General features: G+C 39.5%; 1 protein-coding gene across 13 annotated transcripts in view; it reads left to right on the forward strand.

Annotated features, from left to right (window-relative positions):
* prom1b (prominin 1 b) overlaps positions 1-21840 on the forward strand; it is a 28404-nt gene extending 6564 nt beyond the window's left edge. Inside the window, exons 2-30 of one of the 13 annotated variants that reach the window (XR_014892702.1) lie at positions 6315-6376; positions 7170-7196; positions 7293-7498; positions 9777-9897; positions 9994-10057; positions 10157-10246; positions 10584-10607; positions 10834-11051; positions 11144-11218; positions 11318-11381; positions 11567-11575; positions 11691-11850; positions 12088-12240; positions 12618-12741; positions 12861-12964; positions 13097-13181; positions 13274-13420; positions 13778-13849; positions 14482-14574; positions 15263-15280; positions 15473-15526; positions 15640-15720; positions 16451-16519; positions 16747-16836; positions 18706-18821; positions 19288-19350; positions 19546-19644; positions 20723-20757; positions 20843-21840. Coding sequence is in view for 9 of the 13 variants with exons in the window: in XM_085276477.1 (XP_085132603.1) it covers positions 6315-6376; positions 7170-7196; positions 7293-7498; positions 9777-9897; positions 9994-10057; positions 10157-10246; positions 10584-10607; positions 10834-11051; positions 11144-11218; positions 11318-11381; positions 11567-11575; positions 11691-11850; positions 12088-12240; positions 12618-12741; positions 12861-12964; positions 13097-13181; positions 13274-13420; positions 13778-13849; positions 14482-14574; positions 15263-15280; positions 15473-15526; positions 15640-15720; positions 16451-16519; positions 16747-16836; positions 18706-18821; positions 19288-19432 (2471 nt within the window). In the remaining 4 variants the exon portion in view is untranslated. The other 12 variants (XR_014892701.1, XR_014892704.1, XR_014892703.1 and 9 more) reach the window with 12 other exon arrangements.
* The last annotated feature ends 1956 nt before the right edge of the window (positions 21841-23796 follow it).

Raw genomic sequence — 23796 nt, forward strand, 5'->3', positions numbered from 1 at the left:
TTCCTCTGGGACTCACTCATCCCTTTTTCCACTAACAGTGAAGAAGCATTTTGGGCTCTTTCACTGAGTGTGGAGGCAGCGTCTTATCCCTCTGATACACACAGGCTGGATTAGAGGATTAGCATCCACAGGCTAATGCTAACACTGTCCTGCTACCACTGCTGCAGATGGCATTGTCACACACACACACTCACAACTTTGGGTAAATACATGCACAGGCGTGTGCACACACAAATACCGAAAGTGGGTCATAGTCCTGGTGTTTGTCTGCTTGCCTTAATTACTGTGATTGGTTGTGGGAATGTTTACCAAGCGTCTTAAATTAGATCACTCTGAAGAGGAACTCGCACATTTTGGAGAATGAAATTATTTAAAATCCTGCATTTTAGCATCTGAGACTGTAGACACATTTTCTGCAGTTTCTGTACGCCTCTTATGTATATTAACAAAAATAATTATTTCCAAGCACCGTGTTTGTGAATATTAGCTGATGTTCTTATCTTTGAATGTTTGGGCAGCTGGATATCGACAGCTATTTAAATTAATTAGCTTTTTTTTTAAACTTTTCTTTTAAGGCCATCCATTTTCTTGACTTCTCATCTAATTCTGTAACACAAGAAGCAACCTTTAGAACAAGCCTTTTGAAGGGCTGGCATACACACAGAGACTGACAACCATTAATGTGATGATTCACACCTATGGCCAGTTTATAATCACCAATGCAAGTCTTTGATCTGTGGGAGGAAACCAGCTTTTATTCATAATTTCACTTGATAATTGAGTTCATCAAGGAAATGTTGAGTAATACATTTTAAATTCAAATTCTTTGTCTTCATTTCTCATCTCTTCAAATGTGAATCTGAAACAGGTCTGAGTGTGTTGTACAAAAGTATAAAAAGACATGGCACATAATCCTCTTAGTAGTTTTGCTGTAGCAAACAGTTGGCTCTGACTTCCTTTAGTGTCTCATGCTGACATGAAGTACAGCGCTTAATGGATTGTGTAACACTCATCATTTATTGAAAGTAACAAAAGTTCTCTGTTTTTGGAAGATCTTATATCACGATAGCAACACCTTTTCCACTGCAACCCAGGCACCGATGCACTTATATGCAGTAAATGAGCGCTTTTGAATTTCAGGGACTCAAAAGGAAAAGAAATTGAATCAAGTCAGCGTCTGTCTATATGTTAGCTCTTGGTAGCTGCTAATATTGGAAGCAGCTGTTCCTAAAGTGGGGGTTGGTCAGGATGAAGGAGTTGGATAATAAATCTTGGGGGAAAAGACAAGAAAACATGGTTGGGACTGATTACATTTCTTATTGCAGATTTCCACTATAGTCGTCTTATTCACCAAGCAAAAGTATATAATACTAACAAGCGCTTGACGAGCTTGGATTGCTTTAGATGGCTAAATTTAAAAACCCTCTGATCAAAAATAAAAAACTTTCATACATAATGGTGAACGTGAGTCTATTATTTTGTTAACTGCAACACAAAGGCAAACAGTTATGAATAGAAACTGACTAATATAGTCGTTAAGTGTATGATTCATGCATGCAAATGTCTCCTAAAAGCATCAGAGGTGGTGGTTGGGTTGCATAAGATTTTGCCCACATCTTCCAGTAATCTCTCAGAGCAGGTCAGTGTAGAGGATTGTGTTTACCTACATTTACAGATTACAGTAAGATGGTTGTAAATTCTGATTTGTAGATCAGATTAGCTAACTAGAGGGTTTATTTTTAGATTTTGATTTTTATTATAATTTATTTCTGATCTTACCTGTGTCTTTCTTGCAGTTCTGATGCACAACTGCCTTTATAGTGTAAGAAAAACACTCAGGCCAGGCTGGGATTTATTGAAATGTCTTTAATTAAAAACAAAATATTCACTAACTACACTAAAACCAATCAAAAGCTTCTCTCACAAGACACTAAAAGTAAGAAAATGGTAATTTTTCTATTTATATTTGCTCATTTAAAAAAAAAAAAGAGTTGTTTTCCTCGGGGACTACTGAGGTTGTATGAGATCATGTTGGGCAGTGGTCTGTTCATCCTTTTAGGTATAAGTCTGATGCTTGTTTATCCCTTCTCTTCCTTTCATTTCCCGTAGGTAGCTCCTATACTGGGTCACTGAACTAAGCTGTGTAAGCTTAACTGCCCTCAGTGGCTAATGCTAACTAAGTAGCTGAGCAACAGCAGGTGGCACTGACCCTACTGTGAGGTGCTCATATGCTGCATCTGCAGAGTTAACCAGTAAAGATGTCTTCACACTTTGTGACAGGCCGGTCAGTGTTAGCAGCATTTTCACAGAGATTAGAGAAACAGAAATGCGAGTCCCCTCCCACCACGAGCAGAAACACAGTATTGGGTACTGAGAGGATTATCTGTGTGGTTACAAAAGAAAAGCACACATCACTGTTACTTTTGTTTGACTGAGCAGAAATGTTCAGGAAGTCTGAAAATGCAAGAAGAAGAAGACAGTTTGTTGCCAGTCAACAAAAATAAATGCATAAAAAATTAATTTAAACACAAAAAACAAAATGTTCTGTTCAGTCATCTGGAAGATCTGTTCCTTTGTTTTGATAGTACGCAATACAAGATCTAGGATAAGGTAGCTAATTGATTTGTTGATTCATAATTAACTCTGTCAAAAATTTCTAGCACGAAATGTAAAACATTCTCTGATTTGGATGGATTTGCTGCTTTTTTTGTGTGTGTGTGTAATTCTCCATGTAATTTAAAGAAACCACCTCAGACTCACAAAAGTAATTTTCTGACATGTGATCAATTAAATCTGCTATGAAAACAGACATTACTGCACACTTTCCACGGGAAAGAAAGAGAAATTAAATGTTTGGTAAGCTCGGTACAAACAGAAGATTAAAAACCATGTGGACACTGTGAAGTGCACTTTATCACCTCACCTGATGATCAGCAGGTGTGCAAGCAGAAGCTTGAACCAGAATCTGTGTGTGTGTGTGCACGCGCGTGCGTGTGTGTGTGAGGGACATCTATTTGCTAAACTGGTCTCCATCTGCTTGTTGTGTGCAGTGGCACATGACACGGTACTAATCTGAGAAGCTCTGCTGTGAGATAATATTAAGTTAAAAGACAGAAAAAAAGGGAAAAGGTTGGATATTTTTCTTTTTGGGAAAATAAACAACTTTGCCAACATTATGTTGACCTTATTATAGTTTTCTTTAAAAAATGCTTTTTGTTAACTAAAATAAAAACTTGATTTTTCTGGTAAAAATAGCAAACAGTGTTGTGCACTAACAACTAGGGGTGCAACGATACACAAAATTCACGGTTCGGTTCGGTTCGATACTTTGGTGTCACGGTTCGATATTTTTTCGATACAAAAAAATGTTCATGCATTTTTAATTTGTCATTTATTAAAATTATAAATATATATTTTAACTCAAAAGTACAGTTTTTAAATTTAACCCTAACCCTTGTGCGTGTTTTTTATTTTGACAGCGAATGCGCACCTGCGGACCACTTATGTGCAGCCCTGGTTATTTAGCTCATCATATTGCAGCCACAGAAATTCTTTTGTCCATGAAACCATAAAGCTGCACTTTCTTTTTGCCTTATAGTCTGATTTGTCATAACTTCTCCGTTTTGTGGTAAGCTTTTCTTTGGCTGTCACTTCTTCACCCTGACCTGTCTTATTTGGCTCAGCAGAACTGAAATGCTTTTACACACGCACTCACATAAGCTCAGCGATTCTCTGCGCGATCAACTTCTCACATGTTTAAGCTTGCTGCGGGAGATTTCACTTGTCATGTTTGCATAGTAAGCTAACGATTAATAAGACGATGTCAGAGGAATTGGTGCACAAATTATCATCACTCACAGATCAGTGCTGTCGCTCTCTATACACAGTTCGCACGATTGCAAAGTGAAAGCAAAAAAACAAGCGCAAATTCAAACGCGACTTCAATATGTCACATATTGACAGTGGCTCACCGATGCCAATGACATAATTACCCAGCTACATTTCTGAAAGAATGCAAAAGCATTGACATATATTTTTCCTACAATAGCCCGACGGGCAGGGAAGAGATAGATTTTGGTAGCCCGACTGAAAAAAATCGCTAGCCCCGGGACGTCGGGCTAGCGATATTGCGAGCCCTGTATCTGATTGAGGAATCACTCATCTTTGGAAAAGAGAGTTTATTACAGAGAAATGGCTCTTTCCAAAATAAAAGCTATACTATCCGCTTCTTCTGGGCTATATTCTCAGCAGCATAAGGAGAATCATGTGCTAACAGCTGTCTAAATGACTCGGCTAAAGTTAGTAGCATGCTTGCTTTTTTTTGCCTGCTTCCACTTGTCTTTGCACTAGGATGATGTCGGCGTAAATGTGCAGTCATATTCGTTGTGTTCCCACTAGTGCTTTCAGGTTAATCTCGTTGAAATGACCTTAACGCCACAACACGGCAAATCTCCGTTAACGAGCTACCGCCGATCACTCCGTGCATGGGGCTAGACGGCCAACACGTTAACGAGCTAACTGCGCTAACACACTAGTTCACACCAATGTAATTGAGCATTGCATGGCACATCCAACATACTGTTTTACTTTAGTCCATGACTCGCTTACCTTCAGGGTCATACGTCACATGAAAACCAAAATAATTCCAAACGCCAGATCTGAATGAGAGCGGGGGAGGTCCATGTTAAAAGGAGAGCTTAACTTCTGTCTCGCTAGCTTGCCCTGCACTCTTCCTTCTGACTATGCTGTCTGTGTTGAGCCCTCAGTGGATCTGCGCTGGACAGTGCAGCCTAGGCGGAGTAGTCGAACACAGATTCACTGAGCCCTCAACACAGACAGCATCGTCAGAAGGAAAGTTGATAAAATAAATTACAAATGTTGTATTGTTCGATACATATGCGTACCGAACCGAAAGCACTGTATCGAACGGTTCAATATCGATACGAATATCGTTGCACCCCTACTAACAACAAAGTAAAAGTAGTGGAAATGCTCTCACTTTTAGTTTCAGCCCACCCGGCACAAGGACTGATTTTTAGTCCGATTGTTTTTAATCACTTAATGAGTCTTCACCCAAATTATGCTCAAGATCGTATTTTTGTTGTTTCCTAGGAGCTTTTCACCATTTTCACAAGAACCACTCCTCCTCCTAGAGTACTGGTCAGATTTTAGTGAAACAAGATATGACTGTTTACAGGACTCCTTCACTTCTCAGTAGATTTTAATTCTCATTAGTTTGTGCAATACTTGAAAAACATAACTTTCCTTCTGTACTTCACATTAGGGTTGCCTGGGAGTTGTACTGGATCATGAGCTACTATGTGATTGAAATGTATCAGCACATGCCGACTAAGGCCCAGATGCAAATGTCTTCCGAGATTTGAGATCTCTAGACGACTGAGAGTCAGCTGCTTTCATAAAGTGTTGTTTTGTTTTCTGTTGTACTCTGTATGTCTAATAGGTTGCCCATGACAATCACCTGTCATATTAGAATAATTAAAGACTAAACCCTACACTGAAAAGAATACAAACTAAACCCACTCCGGAGACTGTCTGGAAACAAAAACTTTAAACAGAAATAAAAACTAATAAGAAAAATGCAAAACTTTAATAAAGCCGTTTGAGTGTTTGAGTTAAATAATGTGTGTAAACGACATTTGTATCTTTTTGAAGTGAGACCCGAAAAAAGAAATTGTGAACTACTGATTTAATGTGAGAAATCTGGCAAACAAACGCTGTGAAGTCATTTAATTGTACAACTTCAAATAACCTCTGCTGAGTTGTCAAATACAGTATTTTGATGTGAGTGTGTTGGAACGCTTGGATGTGATTGTATCTATACGTGGCACAGATATCCTGCTTTTAATGCTGTCAAATAGGCATACATGTAATATGTATGTGTGAGCTTGTGTCCATAGAAGCATATCGTAATCATCTTTTACATGCTGAGTAACACTGCTGTGAGTCACACTGCAGGTAGGCTTAGCGCTGGCTGACCTATATACAGTAAACACAGACAGCTGGACTGAACTGAAGTCACTGGTGACAAACTACACAATTCAAACAGCTCCCGTTAAAACACTGAAACACGGTCTCAGTGCCGTCCTCTCCTCGGAAATTAAAAAACGATCCCACGTAATCCGCGTTGTCTGCTTGTGAGCACATAAATGGATTCTTTTTTACCCTCTCCAACTTTGCTTGTCATCACGTACCTGCCTGTAAATCACTGAAACACAGCATCTACTCTGTGCGGCAGTTTTTCTGTATGTAAGCACTCGTCTGTATGTGTGTGTTCTTTTTTTTTTTTTTTGCAGATCTCATTGTCAAAGTCATTCAGCAAAACATGGGTGGAATCAAAATAGAGGAATGGAGAAAGGTATGTTAAGTGTTAAAATTACTAGCAAATGGTAATGAACTGGTTCTTTTATAGTGCTTTTCTATTCTACTTGAATACTGAGAGCACTTTGTAAAACATGCCTCATTCTTACAAGCACTTGCTTTTTACACTGAAGTGCTTTATAACTTTCCCATGATGAATGGATCACGGTTCAGTATCTTGCCCAAGGATGCTGAGGTATGCAGACAAGAGCAGCCTGGGATCCAACCACCAACCTTCCAATTAACAGATGACCTTCTCTACCTCCCGAGCTGTAGCCACCCCAATTACCCTCCACAGAACCCCCACATGCTCTTCTGATACAGTAACATATTTTGAATGGACGTTAGACCATTGGGTTTCTAAATTGTGTACTTGCAGGTTTTTGCAATTGTATTGGGGGCACACTGCTCACAAATTACTAGTAGATGACACGTCACTGTGAAGTATAATTTAAATTTAATTTATTTAATTTAAATCTTTAAAAGAAGCACTATCTAATTTTATACTTACACAAAACAATTGAGCAGTGTATGAAAAAAACATGTTTTGTGTCTCACTTTAAAGTTTATTAGTTTTATGTGTTTGGATAATTTTAATGAAATTAAAATATCACTTCACAGCAGGAACCACAAAGTGACTGTGTCACATCATGAAAAACTTTATTCATTTAGAAATGAGGATTCTCCTTTTTTTAATCCCTCTGTTGTCACATTGACCTGGTTTGCATGTCTTCTTTTTGTTCATGCTTGTGTGATTTCTGCACACCTCCACATCTGGTTTGGTGCTCCAGCCAGAAAACGTCGTCTTGTTGCTGCAGGTAAACTCCTCTCAACACAGCTTTCACTGCATATCTCTGTCAAAAGTAAAGGGCAGAGAGCAGATTGATAACTGGGTGAATGCTCTCCTCCCGCAGTGGATCCAGTACGAGTCCGGATTTCTCATATGTGCAACCTTCGGCGTCGTGTTTGTGGTCCTTATCCCCGTCATAGCTATGTGCTTCTGCATGTGTCGATGCTGTGATAACTGTGGAGGGGAGATGCATCAGAGACAGAGGAAAAATGCAGACTGTCACAGAGGTTTCTATACCGCCTCGCTGGTTGCTACAACCATCTTCATCATGTGAGTCGTCATTCCTCTTCTTCACAGTTTTTATCATTATCAGTCTGCTATACTCCAAAATGAGGATGATTTTAATGACACTGGTTCTCCTCTACTTTGATTTCTGTATTGCGAAGTACCTGTAAGATTTCACCTTCTGCGGTGATTTGTTATTTTTGCATATTTGTCACACATCCACACTTCAGATCATCAAAGACATTTTGATGATTAAAAATGATCACAGTAACCAGAATAAACACAAAATGCAGATTTTAAATGATTCTTTCAATTTTTAAGGGAAAAGGCTATCCAAACCTACCTGGCCCTATGCAAAAAAATCATTGCCCCTTTTCTAAATCATGAATTAACTCCAATGAATCACATTGGAGTATAATTTCATTAGTCATTTCCAGCTATGATTATTGCCAGACCTGCTGAATCATGAAATCATTTAAACACTTGTTTAAAGCACCTGTTTTTGATACGACTGTGTAAACATTAGAAAATTTAAATTTTATTGTTGTAATTTTAATATGTTTGTCAGAAACAGGTCTCTTTTGTAAATGAGACATTGATTCTCAAGGGGACTACCTGCATAAATAGAGGTTAAATAGAAATAAACAGAATCTGCCTGACAAAGTGAAGTAGACTAAAAAATCTGAAAAAGCAACACATCATACCACGATCTAAAGAAACTCAAAAACAGCTGAAAAACAAAGTCATTGACATATGTCAGTCAATAAACAGATGGAAACGGCATCTACAAGCCTGATTGCTCATTACTGCTTTTGTTATCTGTTGAAGTTCAGGGTCTGGTTGCTGGGCTGAGGTCAGCATTCAGTCAGCTTTATAGCATCACTCTGGGTTCTTGGCTAGCTTAGCATTAGCATGCTGTGTGTGCAGGTGCTTGCAAGGAGCCGAAGTTGTGTTGGCAGCATAATGCGTTTTTTTTCTGACCTGGATGCAGTTTCCACTTTACCATCGTGCTCTTGTCCTTTTGTGTAGTAAAACTAAATGTAATGACTATATCCAGGCTGTAGACCGTACCACTATCTTCCATCTCCGGCACACAAACTGAAATTAGCTGATTGAACTGCTGCAGAAACCGGTAAATGGTATTGATAGGCAAACAGATTAACAATTCCAAAGAATTTGACTACTGGGAAACGGTTCTTGTACAGAACTGGTTCTCGATTCCCATCCCTGCCAGCAAGCTCACCTCTGAATGGCTCAAAAATCATATAAGAGGCCATTCATGCTTGAAAACCCTCAGATGTGACCAAATCAAAACAATTAAATAAAGAAGGGTGGGCCAAATTCCTCCACAGTGATGTGAAAGACCCATTGCCATTTATCACAAACACTTGATTGCAGCTCTTGCTGCCAAAGGTGCCACAACCAGTTATTAGGCTTAGGGGTCAAATTACATGGTGCCAGGTAGGTTTGGATAGCTTTCTTCACTGCATATGAACCCAAAACGTTACACAAGTTATCTGTTTTCTCAAATAGATTACAACCTACAAGCTAAAAGACTATCAGGTGTCATGCCAGACTATTCGTTAAAATTAGTTACGACTTAAAATATGAACAAAAATGCTCCTGAAAGCAGTCTGACCAAAAAGTTAACAACCCTTGTAATAATGAACAGATCTCAGCAGGTCAATGTTGGCGCCACATATTTACACGTATAATTTTTCACATATGTAAAAATGCTTTCCTTTATGTGGGGTAAAAAAAAATGTCCAATAACTTTATTTGCTCATATGCAGAGAGCATGCGGAGTACCTGCTGTGTGGAAGAGGCAAGCCCACTGAAATTTGATTTAAATGTGGAGGACAGTTATGTGTTACCGATATTACTTGGCTGACCATGAGAGGCCTCGCCATCTGAATGAGTCCTTTCACAGCACAAATGTGAATGCTCACATCCAAAGAACAATATAACCAGTTGGTTGCTTTTGTTGATTTGTTTTTTTACTGTTTCTACATTGTTTTTGTTTGTTACAGAAAGTCTAAAATATCACTACTGTAAAACTAATAAGGTGTTTTTGCAGTGAATCACAGTGAATTCTAACCACATAATCCTAATGCTTAGCTTCACTTTGCATGTTTAGCTTGTACACTCAGCCGTACAGTTTTTCTTACATCACTAACTGTGGAGGGCAGAGTTGAATCTTCAGTGAGCAAGAATTAAAACTCATAATGCAGGAGTCCCCGTTATGTAGCTGTGCTGCTCTCTGCTGTTAAAGTGTGGTCACTGCACTGCTCTTCTCCTAATTGATCCTGCATGTGTTTTTCAGTGTGGGTGTTCTCATTGCTCTCGCCGCAAACCACAACATCAGCTCACAGGTCAAAAGCACTCGGCGGCTCATTAACACCAACATGAGAGACCTGAAGACGTTCGCTAACAACACGCCTGCAGTATGTCCTCACAATAACCCGTTTATTTTTGAAAAAACAAAAGCCAATAATATAATATAACTAATATCTATTAATACTGTGTGTCTCCTGCTGCAGCAAGTCGATTACCTGACAGCCCAGTACACCACAGCCAAGAACAAAGTCCTGTCAGACCTCGACAGTAAGCTCGACCCTGCATGTTTGCACACAGTGTTTGTCTGATATCTCTCACTTTACATAACTGTGCTGAACTTTCTGACCTTTCTGTGCTTCCTCACAGACATTGGCCCTTTGCTGGGGGGTAGGATCCACATTCAGCTGGAGAAATCAGTGATTCCTTCGCTGGACACCGCCCTGCGTATGGCAGGAGGTAACGTCTCTGTATAAACCTCCCGTTGAGATTACACAACTCGGACTCACAAACCAGTGTGCAAGTTCTTAAACAAAACTCAGTTGTTCTTTTTAAAAGATGTACTGTAATACACATAAAATTTTAAATTTTGTAGCAAATTTAAGTTTCTAATAAAATCAGGAGTTTTTTAAGTAGTTGCTACGGTTACAGCTAATGCCATTTAAATGCCACAACTTCTCTTGTGGGTTTAATACTAAAGACAGTCTTTAAGGAAAAGTACTCACCATTTAATTTTCATTTCTTTTTCTTTCTTTTTTCCCCTCTATGATTCTCTCACATTTTCTTTTGTCTAAAGCAAAAGTTGAGAGTGCCATCAAAGGTAAAGTGAGCTGAGTGGGACTCAGTGGTGCAGTGTTCGTAGCTGTGTCTGCAAAAGTGTTAGAAGCAGATGGTGATTCTGAACCTTTGTGTTAAGTTGGAAACTGTTTTTTGTTATAGTTTTCCTCTGTGGGTTGTGCCTCTGTGGTCGGTGTAAAAAAGCCCAGCATGCTGTTGTCTCAAGAAAAAGTAGTTTCACTGTGTGTCATATTGCTTGTTGTTTGTAGCCATGCGGGAGACCAAAGAGGCCCTGGAGAACGTCAGCTCGTCCTTGGAGGTGCTGCAGGACGGGGTGGGGAAGCTTCAGGCCAGCCTGTCAGGAGAGCGCGCCTCTCTGTCCAACACCCTGTCCGACCCCGCCTGCACGAACGGAGCTGTGTCACATACCTGTAACACCATCCGCTCCACACTGTCCCAGCTGGGAATCAATGCTGACTTCTCCAAGGTGATAAGAAGCAATATGCCATCTAATACTGGAACATTTTAACCGTGAGAAATATCTCCAGGTTTACTCTGCTTCTTTTCCCTGTCTGTCAGATCCCAGATGTTAATCATGCCTTGGCCAATGTCAATACTGTCCTGAAAACAGATCTCAGCAACATTGTACAAAAGGTTAGTGGCCGTCTCTCACTCAGCATCATCATCTTGTCCATGCTAAAACTTTTTGTCTCACCTGTCATCTTTCTTTTCTCTTATTCTGTTCATCTACAGGGTTACGCATCCTTTAACGACACGCCAAGACTGGTTAAAGAGCAAACAAAAAACATTGTTGCAGGTACACGTGTGTGTGTGTGTGTGCGTGTGCGTGCGTGCGTGCGTGCGTGCGTGCGTGCGTGTGTGTGTGTGTGTGTGTGTGTGTGAGCTAGAGCTCTGTTTTGTAAATGAGATAAGAGTGAGTATAAAGTGTTTCATGTTCTTCTTTCATCTCTGTCTGCATACTTGTGGATGATGAAACTGCAGCTCTGCCTCGTAAGTTTTTCTCTTCTGTGTCAGACACATTATCCCTTTTTCACTTCACCTTAAAACCCCCAGCCTTCCAGTTTATTTCTGTCTGACTTATTTATTGTTACAATTGTGTTTGTAGGAGTAAAGGGGATGCTGGATAAGATCGGTGCAGAGATCACCGGCTTCTCCAAGATGTTCCCCGTGGAAGCTTCTCTGGCAAATTTCACCATTTTCCTAAATGAAAGACACAAAGCTATTGAGTCCTATTACCCCCAAATCGATCAGATGGATTTTTACAGGTTTGTGTGTTTCTCTTTAAAAATCTATTAAGAAAATGTGAGGATGTTAAAACGTCATAGATAGAAACAAGGCTGTTAAGGTTCAGCTCTAGTTATAACACACGGTCCTTCTCACTGCTTTTAAAAAATAAATAAATAAAAAGAACCAAACTAGTTGAACAGCTTGTGAGAAATAATCTCACTCTAGGTTACAATGAATTAGGTTAAAGTGGGTAAACCTCTCTGTCTAACCTTCAGGTGGATCGCCTGCGTGGCGGTGCTCTGCATGGTCGTCTTGGTGATGGCCTTTAACATCCTCGGCCTGCTGTGTGGTAACTGTGGCTACGACAAGCAAGCTAGCCCGACCACCCGCGGCTGCCTGTCGAACACTGGGGGAAACCTGCTGATGGCGTAGGTTTCCATCACAACACTCACTCACCTGAAGGCATCACTCAGGGATCTTTTTTTCAGGGTGGAGTTCAAACTGTAAAAGTGGCTGTGATCCATTTAGCTTACAGTCATATAACAAAGGAAGCATTATAAGCACTGAGTACAGGTTTACTTTACAAAAAATGAAGACTCACAATAGTGTTCTTCAAATAAGATTAAATTTAACAGTAAATGCATGAAATAATTATAGAAAGGTCTCAAGTTCAGAGAGTTTCTTCACATTAATACTGGTTTTATCAAAAGTGGACTCTTACGGGATTATCTCTTGTGATATATGGTGGGAAATAACAGCAAAAATATTATTTTTGTCTCTCAGAGTCTGTTTTTTACTCTTGCAGTGGTGTTGGCTTCTCGTTTATCTTTGCCTGGGTGCTGATGGTCATCGTTACCACCCTGTTTGTTGTCGGGGGCAATGTGGAAAAGCTGATATGTGAACCTCTGGCTAACAGACAACTGTTTAAGGTGTTAACTCTCTTTTGTCTTTTATTTTTATTCTGCTGGAGATTTTATTATTTTCACCTTTTATCTGAGCCGTAAAATGGCCAACACTGCTTTCTTAAACTGTGTGTGTGTGTCTGTAGATCATTGATACGCCGTTCCTGGTCCATCCTGAAAAGAGGAACTTCCTTCCTGGGATGCTTTTCCAGAATCCAAATATTGATTTAACTCTAGGCGGCATGTACAGGTAACATTTAAGTTATCACGAAAAAGTAATGAATCCATTTTTCTAGTTGTTTTTGTAAGAAACTCATTACCTGTAGTTAAGCAGAAAACATCACAGCACTGTGTTTGTGATGATCATGGTTTTGTCTCACAGGGAGTGCTATGACAACAACGGTCTGTATCACGCTCTGCAGCTGGAGACCATGTTCAACATTAACTCCTTCCTCAACAGAACAGTGGTAAGAGCTATGTTACTGTATGTCACCATTACAGGTGCATTGATGGCAGAAGGTGAATGGTAGTTTGACTCTACACATGTGTTTCACAACAGTACAACAGGGACCTGGCCAAAGTGTTTGATAGTGTGCAGGTGGACCTGCAGGGCATCACGCTGCTGGAGCAGGCTGGCAGAGACAACCTCATCAACTTTGCCAACTCTGGAATTGGACAGATTGACTTTCAGGTTTATCTCACTGAGGTGAGCTGTGTGCATCTGTGGTTGTGTTTATGTTGAATGGCACGATGCACACCGTTTACTTCCTTTATATCCTGTGCACAAAAAGCCCTTCACTCCGCTTACATGCGCATACACTCAGTAAAAATTATTTCCATTATTCTGCTAATTTTATTTTTCTTGTTTAATGTAAAATATTTTGAATGCAATCATAACATCTTCCAGTTTTGTTAATATGCATAAATAAAATGCATTTAATTTGAAACAGTGATTATGCAACTTTAAAAGCTATCCCTAATAAAAATACCCCCACCCCCAAACAAACCTTAACTAAAACCTTTTATACTAACCATCTTTCATGTGTAAATTCCTGGTTTTTAGGTAAATAAAGGAGTCACTCTAATAGATCTGCTGTCCTTCTGTAGCGACCTGGAGGGTCAGGCTGACCAGCTGGTGAGTCATTAATGTCTGCACACGTGTTGTAGATCAGCATCAACATATTGTATGCATGCACGGTTACAGCCTTTTGTAGAGCAGTGGCAGTCAGAGGTCCCACTATTGCTCTCTTGTGGATGCAAAACGGGTGAAAAACTATTAGCCACGATGTCACAGTTGGTTAAAATTATGAACACTTGAGCTGCTGAATTAGTCAGGTTCTCACCACAGACCTAAAGTGAATCTTCACATCTGTCTAAATGATCTGATTAAAAGTGGATTTTTTTAATTTCATCTTCATGAAGGATGGCACATCTCTGGCAGTACTTGACTTAATACTTGACAGCAGGAATGTCATATATACGTGTTAGACCGGCAATTCTAAACATATAGTCAGACACCCATGTTGAAGGAACTTAGGGTTCATGTTCACGTTGCACACATTTATGCCACGTGTTCGGGTTCTGGAGCTTGTTACACAGGGAGATGTTTGCATGTGCCCTTGTAGTGAAACTTATAATAAAACAATGACAAAATATTTGTTTTTAGTTACGTTAAAGACTCAAAATCTATTCTACATTTTCATGGGAACCTAAACAATATACATCTGTAATAACATATTGTATCCTTAAAACTGTGTTTGTTTACAGCCACGTGGTGCTCTGGAGAACGCACTGAGAGGCCATGCCAGCAGCATTAGATTCATTCACCGAGAACAGGTGGTGCCACTGGAGCAAGCAATGGTAATCAACTAACCACAGCACAAATACAAACAGCACTATTAACAGTTCAACACTTATTTCTCATAGCTTATTTTATATATTCAGCTACCAAGACGATGAAGATCACCTGTTTATTTTTCTTTAGCAGTGTCCTAGATGAACAGAGGATTTTGAATTGAGGCTTTTTTATTTCAGGCATCACAACAAAAAACGTAAATTTTTTACCCATTTTTGGGTAAAATGAAAATCATTTTGACCCCATTAATGAAACAAACTGTCAGTGGTTGAGCCAAATGCTGTTTCTGTTACTAAAACAGATACCTACAGGGTTGAGGAGGTGAGGATAATAGTATTTGAGTTAGTATGAAGCAGTGACTCTCATGTAAAAAACAACAGCACGTATTTCAGCAGCGTCTCACCCCACATAGAAGGAGAACCTGTGAGTTGGCCTAGCACAGGAAAGCTGGTGGCAAGTGGCCCAGGGAGGATTTGCACATCTGCACATACTGAATGAGGCAAACATGTAGCATTACACCTAAGCTTTTTTCTTTTTTTTTTTACCATTATTTAATAGGGAAATAGTGGTAATTACGTAATCTTAATGAACAGAGAATGTCTTCAGGGACAAAACACATCTACATGGTCTGTTTTTTGCTCTGTTCCTCAGTGTTCCTTCTTTTTGTTCTTTTCTTTCATAATGTGGTGACAGAAATATGTCAGAGCACGGGTAAGCTGCTGTCGATGTGCAGCACTGTGACAGTGATTTATTTTCTTTTTTTGTGTGTGTTGTCTTAGCAACGTCCTTCATGTTGTGACAGCGGTGGCGTGATGTGATGGATGTGTATCTGTAAATAAGGAGGGAGTTGTGCGTGTGTCTGTTTCACCGTGCGACTGCTTGTGCTTTAATCTTCTCACACAGAGTACGCTGCACCAGAGTGTCAAACAGCTACAGAAGACATCCAACGACCTGCCAGTAAATACGAAAACTATTGTTATAGACCACAGATAGCAGTGTAAACAATTATTTCCTTAGCAACCTATCCACGTTTCGTGAACTAATTTCTTTTGCTTTTATTTCTCTCTGAGGTCAAAGTAACAAATGTCCTGAGTGCCATTGATGCAGCAGAGTACCTCATCGCTCATAATGCCTCCCACGTGGTGAAGCAGGTACATCGATCAAGGCTTCAACATAACATGGTGACATGGAGCATCAAAAGATAAATGTTGAACACACAGCAAAAAGCTCTTTAATCATGCCACAACAGGCTGCAAACTTCCCATGATGCACTGGGCATTTGTGCTCCACTCCTGTCTTCTCTCAGGGGTTTTTACACCAACACTCACATCATTAAATTGTCCCAAAGTGTGCGTTTTGTCTTTGTGTCCTTATGGTCTCCTTTTTCTCTCTTTTCTTTCCCCTCATCCCCCTCTCTGATTCTGCTGGAGATTTCTTCCTGTTAAAAGGGAGTTTTTACTTCCCACTGTTGCCAAATGCTTGCTCATAGAGGGGTTGTATGATTGTTGCAATATTCCCTCTATTATTGTAGGGTCTTTGCTTTATAATCGTAAGGGCTCTGAGGCGACTGGTGTTGTGATTTTGTTCTCTGGTAGCAAATGTGTTGCCTCAGAATAAAGACGACTTGTTTTTCTGTGGCTTATTAGAGTCCCATTGTAAGCAGACTGATTACATTATTATAAATATTTTTTGTGTTTGCAATCCAAACTTGATTCACTGGCCAAGAACGTCATTATCGTAGTGCTCAAATCAGGTTACATTTTAAAGAAAAGTGTATAAAGAGCTAATCTTGATCCAACAGGGAAATGAACTCCAGAGCTTGAAATCTCAATCGTGATCATAGTGAGTACTCATGAGTGTTTTTCATTTTTTTGGTTGTAGGAAACAAAGGCGTATGTGCAGGGCTTGGTGGGATACTTCAAACAGTACACAGAATGGGTTAAAAACTCTGTGAGTACTCTGCCATTTTCTCTATTGTTTTCTTCAGTGTCTTTGTACAAAATTTGCAGTATAGTAAATCCTTCCTCTGCCTCTTCTGATTATCTGAGTCAGTGTTTAATTTAGTTTTAGTGTTTAAGTTTTAGTATGGTTTAAGAACTGCTGATTTAACTTGAAGTTAATGAATAAATGTGGATTCTGAAGAGAGATCAGCCAGCATGTGTGTTTTTATCCTACAGCTAACTACAGAGGTGGCCCAGTGTAAACCCATCAGCAACATTGTGGACAGTATGGAAATAGTAGGATGCAGCTTCATAATCGACTCACTGGTAAGATGTCATTGTGGTTACCTGTATGTGTGGATGTGTGTTTTCCCAGCTGTTTGCACAGTGCATGTACCTTCATGTACCTGGATGTAAACTAAAAATATATCTGTGGTTTTATGTGAACTGTTTGGGGAGCTCAGAGTTTTAGGAGGAGAACGGTGTGTTGTTCACAAACACTGAGGTTAAATAAAGCCTGTTTTGTGTCTGGGCCGGGGATTTACACACACACATGGATTCTTCCGTGTTTTCACTCCTGACCCTGAGGAGTTATAAAGGTTTATGTTTTTATACTTGCTGTATATCAAGCATGCGACTTCCTGAGAGTTTAATGAGCCCAAACAGGCCAAAGACTGTGAGCAATATAAACAGGATTTTAATTTTTGCACTGCCTGCAGCTACTGTACATTTAGATGTGCTTTGTGTGTGCATGTGTGTGTGTCTGTGTGCACACATATTTTAGGCTTCTGTTCGTGAAATTCAGCTGCATAAATGTGTGACATTAGCAGTACTACAACAAGTATATTTATTATTAATTCATTGGTCCATGATGTTATTATGTCTTTAAAAGTCACAGTCCTGACATTTCATTCAGTGATGATTACAAATAAAAAGTCCCCTGATTTAAGAGTTGTTGCATATTAACAAGTACCTTAGCTCAAGCATTTGCAATTACTCTTTTAGTCTACTTTAAACTTGTACATCAGTACATTTCTAAGGTAAACATGTTTTTATGGGACTCTCTACAGCCCTAAAAAAATTAAATACACCCTTACTTCTTCAATAGGAATTAAGGTCGTCAGTTGCAGCCAGATGCTGCTACTCACTGTTAATCACTTGATTCGCTGATCCTCAGCAAGTCTGAAGATCATTACAAAGGCGGACATTTTGGTAGTTTGTTGGTCTGGATGTTACAGGTGTTGTGTTAACACACATCTGAATATCCAGATGTGTGTTAACACAATGCCGCAATCTCTCAGGAATGGATGTCCCAGCAAACTCACACTCAAGTCAGGCTCAGAAGGACTGAAAGTAATCCAAGAGCTACATCTCAGACTCTAAAGGCCTCAGTTCATGACATTCAGATTAGAAAAAGACTGAGTAAGTGTGACTTCTTTAGGAAGGGTTGCAGGACAAAACCTCTTACCTCTAAAATGATCATGGCAGCACGATGAGGTTTGCAAAGTAACATCTGAACAAACCACAAGACTTCTGGAACAATGTCCTCTGGACACCAGAGACCAAAGTGAAGTATTTAATGCACAGCACCACATTTGATGAAAACCAAACACAGCAGCACAAACACCTCATAACGGCGGAGGATGGATGATGAATTGGGTTTGTTTTGGAGCCACGGGAACTGGGCATCTTCCACTTCCACTCCATCTGTGTGACAGATAAAGCTGGACTCAAACTTCTCACACAGAGTCCTGTGTTATCGGGCCAAAAGTCCCAATAAATTTCATACAGGAAAAGTATCAAGTTATTGATGCTGAAGATGGTTCTACAAGTTATGGACTGAAAGGGTGTACTTAGTTTTTCACAGGACTGTATTGTGTTACAATAATGTTAGAATAATATGAAGCAGGTGGACCATAAATGATAATAATCAATAAAATAGTGGTTTCGTTGTCTTGTTGTTATGTAGAAATATATTATAACCTCCACACAATGTTTCAGTCTCTGCAACTTTTGTCAGGTACAGAGAAACGGGTACAGCCATTGTGCCAAATATGAGTTATTATACCCACATTAATATCAAGATTTGAAATCTTTTTGACAGTGTTTTAGCACTAAGAGTTCAGTGTTTAGTGAAAAGTAACAGCAATGAATGAAATCGCATAAAATGTGATTACTGGTACTTTTATTTTCCAGAACACATTCTGGTTTGGTCTCGGCAGCTGCTGCATCCTGCTCATCCCCAGCATCATCTTCTCTGTCAAACTGGCCAAGTATTACAGAAGGATGGACACAGAGGACGTCTTTGAAGAGTGAGTCCAAACCTTCCTCGTTATCCTCCTGGGTTTTTTTCTGATGTAAATCAAAGCCAAATTCATTAATAATTTTCTTTCCTTTTCTCTGTCCATTATTCCTTTTCACGGACACGGATTCTCCTCGTATTTTCTCCTTGTGTTGTATCCACTCACTCCAGCTCCTCTTACCCATGGCTTGTTGCACTTTAACATCGATAATTCATGCACTTTCTCATCTTCTCCCACACACTTACTCGCTTTTTGGAACGGGACTGTTCAGCTTCGAATCTCTTGAGCTTTTTCACTCTTTCTTCTGAAATCACGAGCTCGGCATTTTAGCTCTTAACATGGACTTTCCCATCACTGCTCGCGCTCTCTTTCTTTCCGATGCGAGCGTCGCTCTCTGTGGATCACTCCATCCCTGTCACTTTCACAGGAGTCTTCCCCTTTTTCATCTGCCCCTCCCCTCGTTCTTCTCTTGCAGTATGGCTAATACAGGTAATCACGGTGAACAGGTGTGTGATATCCATGGAAACCTTGCCATCAGGTACGAGCCGCGTGGAGCTAAATCTGACTTGCATGCTGGAGTGTTAATTGGTGGAGGGATATTTGGAGTCCTGTCAGCGTAAATTTTTATTTACCACATATAGAGATATAAAGAATTCCCTGTGTGTGTGTGTGTGTGTGTGTGTGTGTGTGTGTGTGTGTGTGTGTGTGTGTGTGTGTGTGTGTGTGCATTCAGCTCTCCCTATTCTGACACTCTGACTCGGTTCCCTCGGGCCTCTGCCCCCCCGAGCTACTCAGTCTGGTGACCCACTGGAACTCTCTCCCTGCTGATGAGGTATTGACGATCACTGATGACTCCACTAACCCTTACAGCTACGCTAACAACCAGCCATGTAAGACCATCCAGCATCCTACCATCACTACGCTGATTTCATTTTGACAAAAACATCCTTCTTTTTCCTGACTTCCCTCTTATCTTCTTCATCCATCACTGCATTCAAACATCAGAGCCCACTGAAATGAAGTTTTCTGTGATGGAGGTAACTGCTTATATCCACATGATGCTGCCACGTGTCAGGCATCCAGATTGTGCCTCAATTAGATCAGTTTTCATCCTTGGATATATGCAGTGTTCAGTCAAAGCTGCACAGGAAGAGAGAAAAATCTTTTGCTTTTGTGTTTGAAGCGCTGTTGTGTTCTCCAGTTAAAGGAAAATGAGCCTCAACAGGACAAAACAGAAGAAACCTAATGTGACACTATTTTTCTGAAACATTTTTCTTGTGTTAAGACCAAAAATGAATCAATCTATTATTTGGAAAAACAAAAAAACAAGAAAATCATTTTTTAGATTCCTGAAAGGTCCCTGGTTTAATCCTGGAAGGAGTCACGAACGCACGTAGCTCTGCATGATTGATTTGTGTTTCCTTCTGAATAACAGAGCACCCAAAACTATTTTCAAACACTAAAAAAATGTTGGAAAACTCGTGTTTTCCCCACCAGTTGTGAAATAACAGTAAAGGCCCCAAAACACAAGTCCTGGCTTTGAATGTGTGCAGGTGAAAACCTCACAGGAAAATAAATTAATAAATATTATTCTGTGTGTAACTCTCACATATTTCAGCTATAGAAATATGAATACAATTCCTGTATACCTGTGTACATGTTTACCCTCCAATCTTCAAAGATTTGTGGAAGTGATTCCCATTGTGTGGACCACAGGAAATCATTTGCTTTTTATAATCATCTACTATGTGGTTTTAAAAAAACCCATCACCCTCACCCTGCAACTTATAATAATAGCAATGACAGTAACAGTCACAAGGTGTCGCAACAGCTCCAGATGCTCTTCCTGATGATTTGACTGATGTTCCAGTCATTAACATAAAACATTACCTTTTGTTTTCCCTCCACAGTGGACAGGAGAACTGGAACTGATCTTCCCTTTGTGGTAAGCGCTCATCTGTATCTCTTCACATATTTCATACCTGACTCTTAGTGCACTTTATTTTTCTAAAAGCTTTCTTCGTTTCCAGGATCACTGGGCTGTTTAGGCTTCCGATTCAGATCTTTTAACACTTCCAAGGACAAAAGGGAAGAACAATTGTGAACTCTGGGATGAAGGCGTCTTTCAGTAGTCCTTCAGGCCATTTGACAAAACCACTAATGCCAGCAAAATCCTATGAAGTGTTTTCTCGACCCCTTTACCATTTTATTATGTACACCAACAGCTGCATATTTAGCTGCATAGAGAATCAATTTGTACTTACATAATCAGTTTTAAACAAGGCAACACAAGTGTACAGTTTTTACACTTTCAAGTCTTTTGAAAGTTTTATATATTTTTTGTTAAACTTTGTTTTATAACATGTAAGTAGGTTTGTAGTAATAGCTTTCTTTTTCTCTGTGAATATTTGTAATATAGCTTACATAATTTGCATCAAACAGGTTTCACTTAGCAGGTGTTTATTTAAGGAATGGTTTGACAATTTGAAAAAAAAAAAGTAGCTACTCGCTTTCTTTCAGAACTGACACAGATCACATCTCTCATGGGAATCTACCAAACAGCTGTGCAGCTGTGTTTTTGACCAAAGAGACCAAAGGTATTGAATTATTCATTTAAGCAGCAAAGCGGCAGCTCTGCTCGGCTCAGTACATCCTTGAAACATGAAGACTGCGCAGTTTACTACAAAGTGTTACAAGCTATTAAATACACACATGTGCTTATTCTATTGAATCAGCTTTTATTTAACTAAATTTAATTAAGTTCCTGTTTATGTTGTTGTTTGTTCATAAAAACTGTATGTAGGCTGTCAACTTGTTTGATCAGCTTCAAAAGTTTGGTAAGCGCTGTTTTAACAGGATTTAAGGAGCGATGACACACAAAATATCATGTTTCACCAGACTGTTAATGAGGGCCTGTTGCTTGTGTTGTCAAATAAAATTCCCAGAAGCCTCTGCAATATTAAAGGTCTGAAAAACACAACTGGGCTTGTGGTGAGGATGCAAATCTCTAAATAAAAACTCAAATCCAGTGTCGTCTGTTTTTTATTGCATAAACATGGTTCATAAATCACACGTTTCTAAATATAAAGGAAATGTTTTATTGTGTGCAAAACCTTTAAAAAATGACTTAAAAGGAGTTTGATACGTGCTCAGGAAGACACGTGATGCTCATGTGGCACATGCAGAGATGAATTATAGTTAACTAGATGACAAAATATTTTAGCTAAAATGAACTGAAATGGTACTATGAACTTTTTTAAAAGTGTTTTTTCTTATTACATCTGTCCTGATTTTCTGAAAATTGGCCTCTGACATGTGCTCCATAATAATTAAAAAGATGGAAACTAAACTGAAAATTAGAAAATCCATCCTGAAAACTAAACTGAATTAAAACAAGTAAAAAAAATAAATAAAAGCTAATTAGAAAATACAAAAATATAACTGCAATGCGCACACAGCAGCTGGAGGTAGACACAGGAAGTGATGATGGTGCTGGTGGTGTTAGAGGCAGTATTGGTCAAGTTACTTGAAAAAAGTAATCAGTAACTAATTACCGATTACTTCCCCAAAAAAGTAATCCTGTTACGTTACTGATTACTTATTTTCAAAAGTAATTAATTACTTAGTTACTTAGTTACTTTTTAAAAACACGATTTACAACCTGAATAGGTGATAAAACGATAGATCTTTCAGCCCAATTCTATTTTTTCTACATAATCCATCATACAAAATGTAATCAAATGGAAAAGGTCTCTTTTTAAAACTTGTTTTATTAGTTTTAACCTTTTAACTTTATGCATCAAGCAAAAATTTAATTATATGCAACATTGACTGGAAGAAATTTGTTTAACATTTAAACTTATTTTGTGCACATTCCAGCACATAAAATAATTTTTTTTGTGTGTTTACACTCACTCTTTCAAATAGATGCAAGTAAAACACAGCAGAAAATAAATAACATCAAAGACTCAGCGGCCCTGTTGCTCTATTTTCACCTGTAAAGCAGGACTGGCGTAGGCGGAGGTTTACCCTGGTGCAGGTGTGCCGCAGCGGTCAGTTGAAGAATCCGCGAGTTTCTCTGTGAGTTTCCCATTACGTCGTTGCGCACTCGGTGCTTGCTTGGAAGTTTAGGGGTTTTTTTCGCTGTAAAAAGAAGTTTTCTTCCCACGCACGATGGACGCTAATGTTTTTGTCACTTTTTATGGAATCAAACTCAAAGTAAGGTCAGTACTTCCACGCTTTAAACGCTGCACGCTCATACTCTCTCCTGCACTCCATATATGATCCATTGTTGATCTGCACACAGCTGTTGTCACTAACGTCGCACTCGCTTACGTCACTGTCGTGAGACATTCTCGCAAAAAATCACTGTTTTAGTAACGCAGTAACGCAGCGTTCCTACGGGAAAGTAACGGTAATCTAATTACCGTTTTTGCAATAGTAATCCCTTACTTTACTCGTTACCTGAAAAAAGTAATCAGAAGTAACGCGTTACTGCCCATCTCTGGTTAGAGGTGGTGTGATGCTGTTGCACCGTATGAGAAGAGAACTAAATATAGGAAAACATGGTGCAGACAGCCCACACACACACATCCTCGGCGTTTCTTCCAGCTGAGCTTTTCCCCGCTTCATTAGGCTAACTGCCATAAAAATAAAAACTCCCAGAATGCACTGAGCCTGTGCGTGCACTTACACACTCTTTCACTCAGCAAACAAACCCGCTAGCTAATGCGGAAATTTTCAGTCTGGTCTGACTTTGAACTCGGGCTCTCCAGACTGGTGGTGCCCAAGGAATGGGAGTGCTTATGCAGTAGGGGGGAAGGGGGGTATTTAAATTTAAACTACCAGGCAGTAGACCTACGCCATGCCCGCTCAATCCAAACAGCTCACAACATTAACAGCTCATGTATGCAAGAGCTGCCAACAGAGTCGCTGTGTGCATGTGGTAAATGATAAATGGACTGCTGTTTCTTGAGTTCACTAT

This window comes from Mchenga conophoros, linkage group LG6 (assembly GCF_057382185.1).
Source record: "Mchenga conophoros isolate Kocher_MC1m ecotype Shallow Benthic linkage group LG6, M_conophoros_male_GT1.1, whole genome shotgun sequence".
NCBI classification, from domain to species: Eukaryota; Metazoa; Chordata; class Actinopteri; order Cichliformes; family Cichlidae; genus Mchenga; species Mchenga conophoros.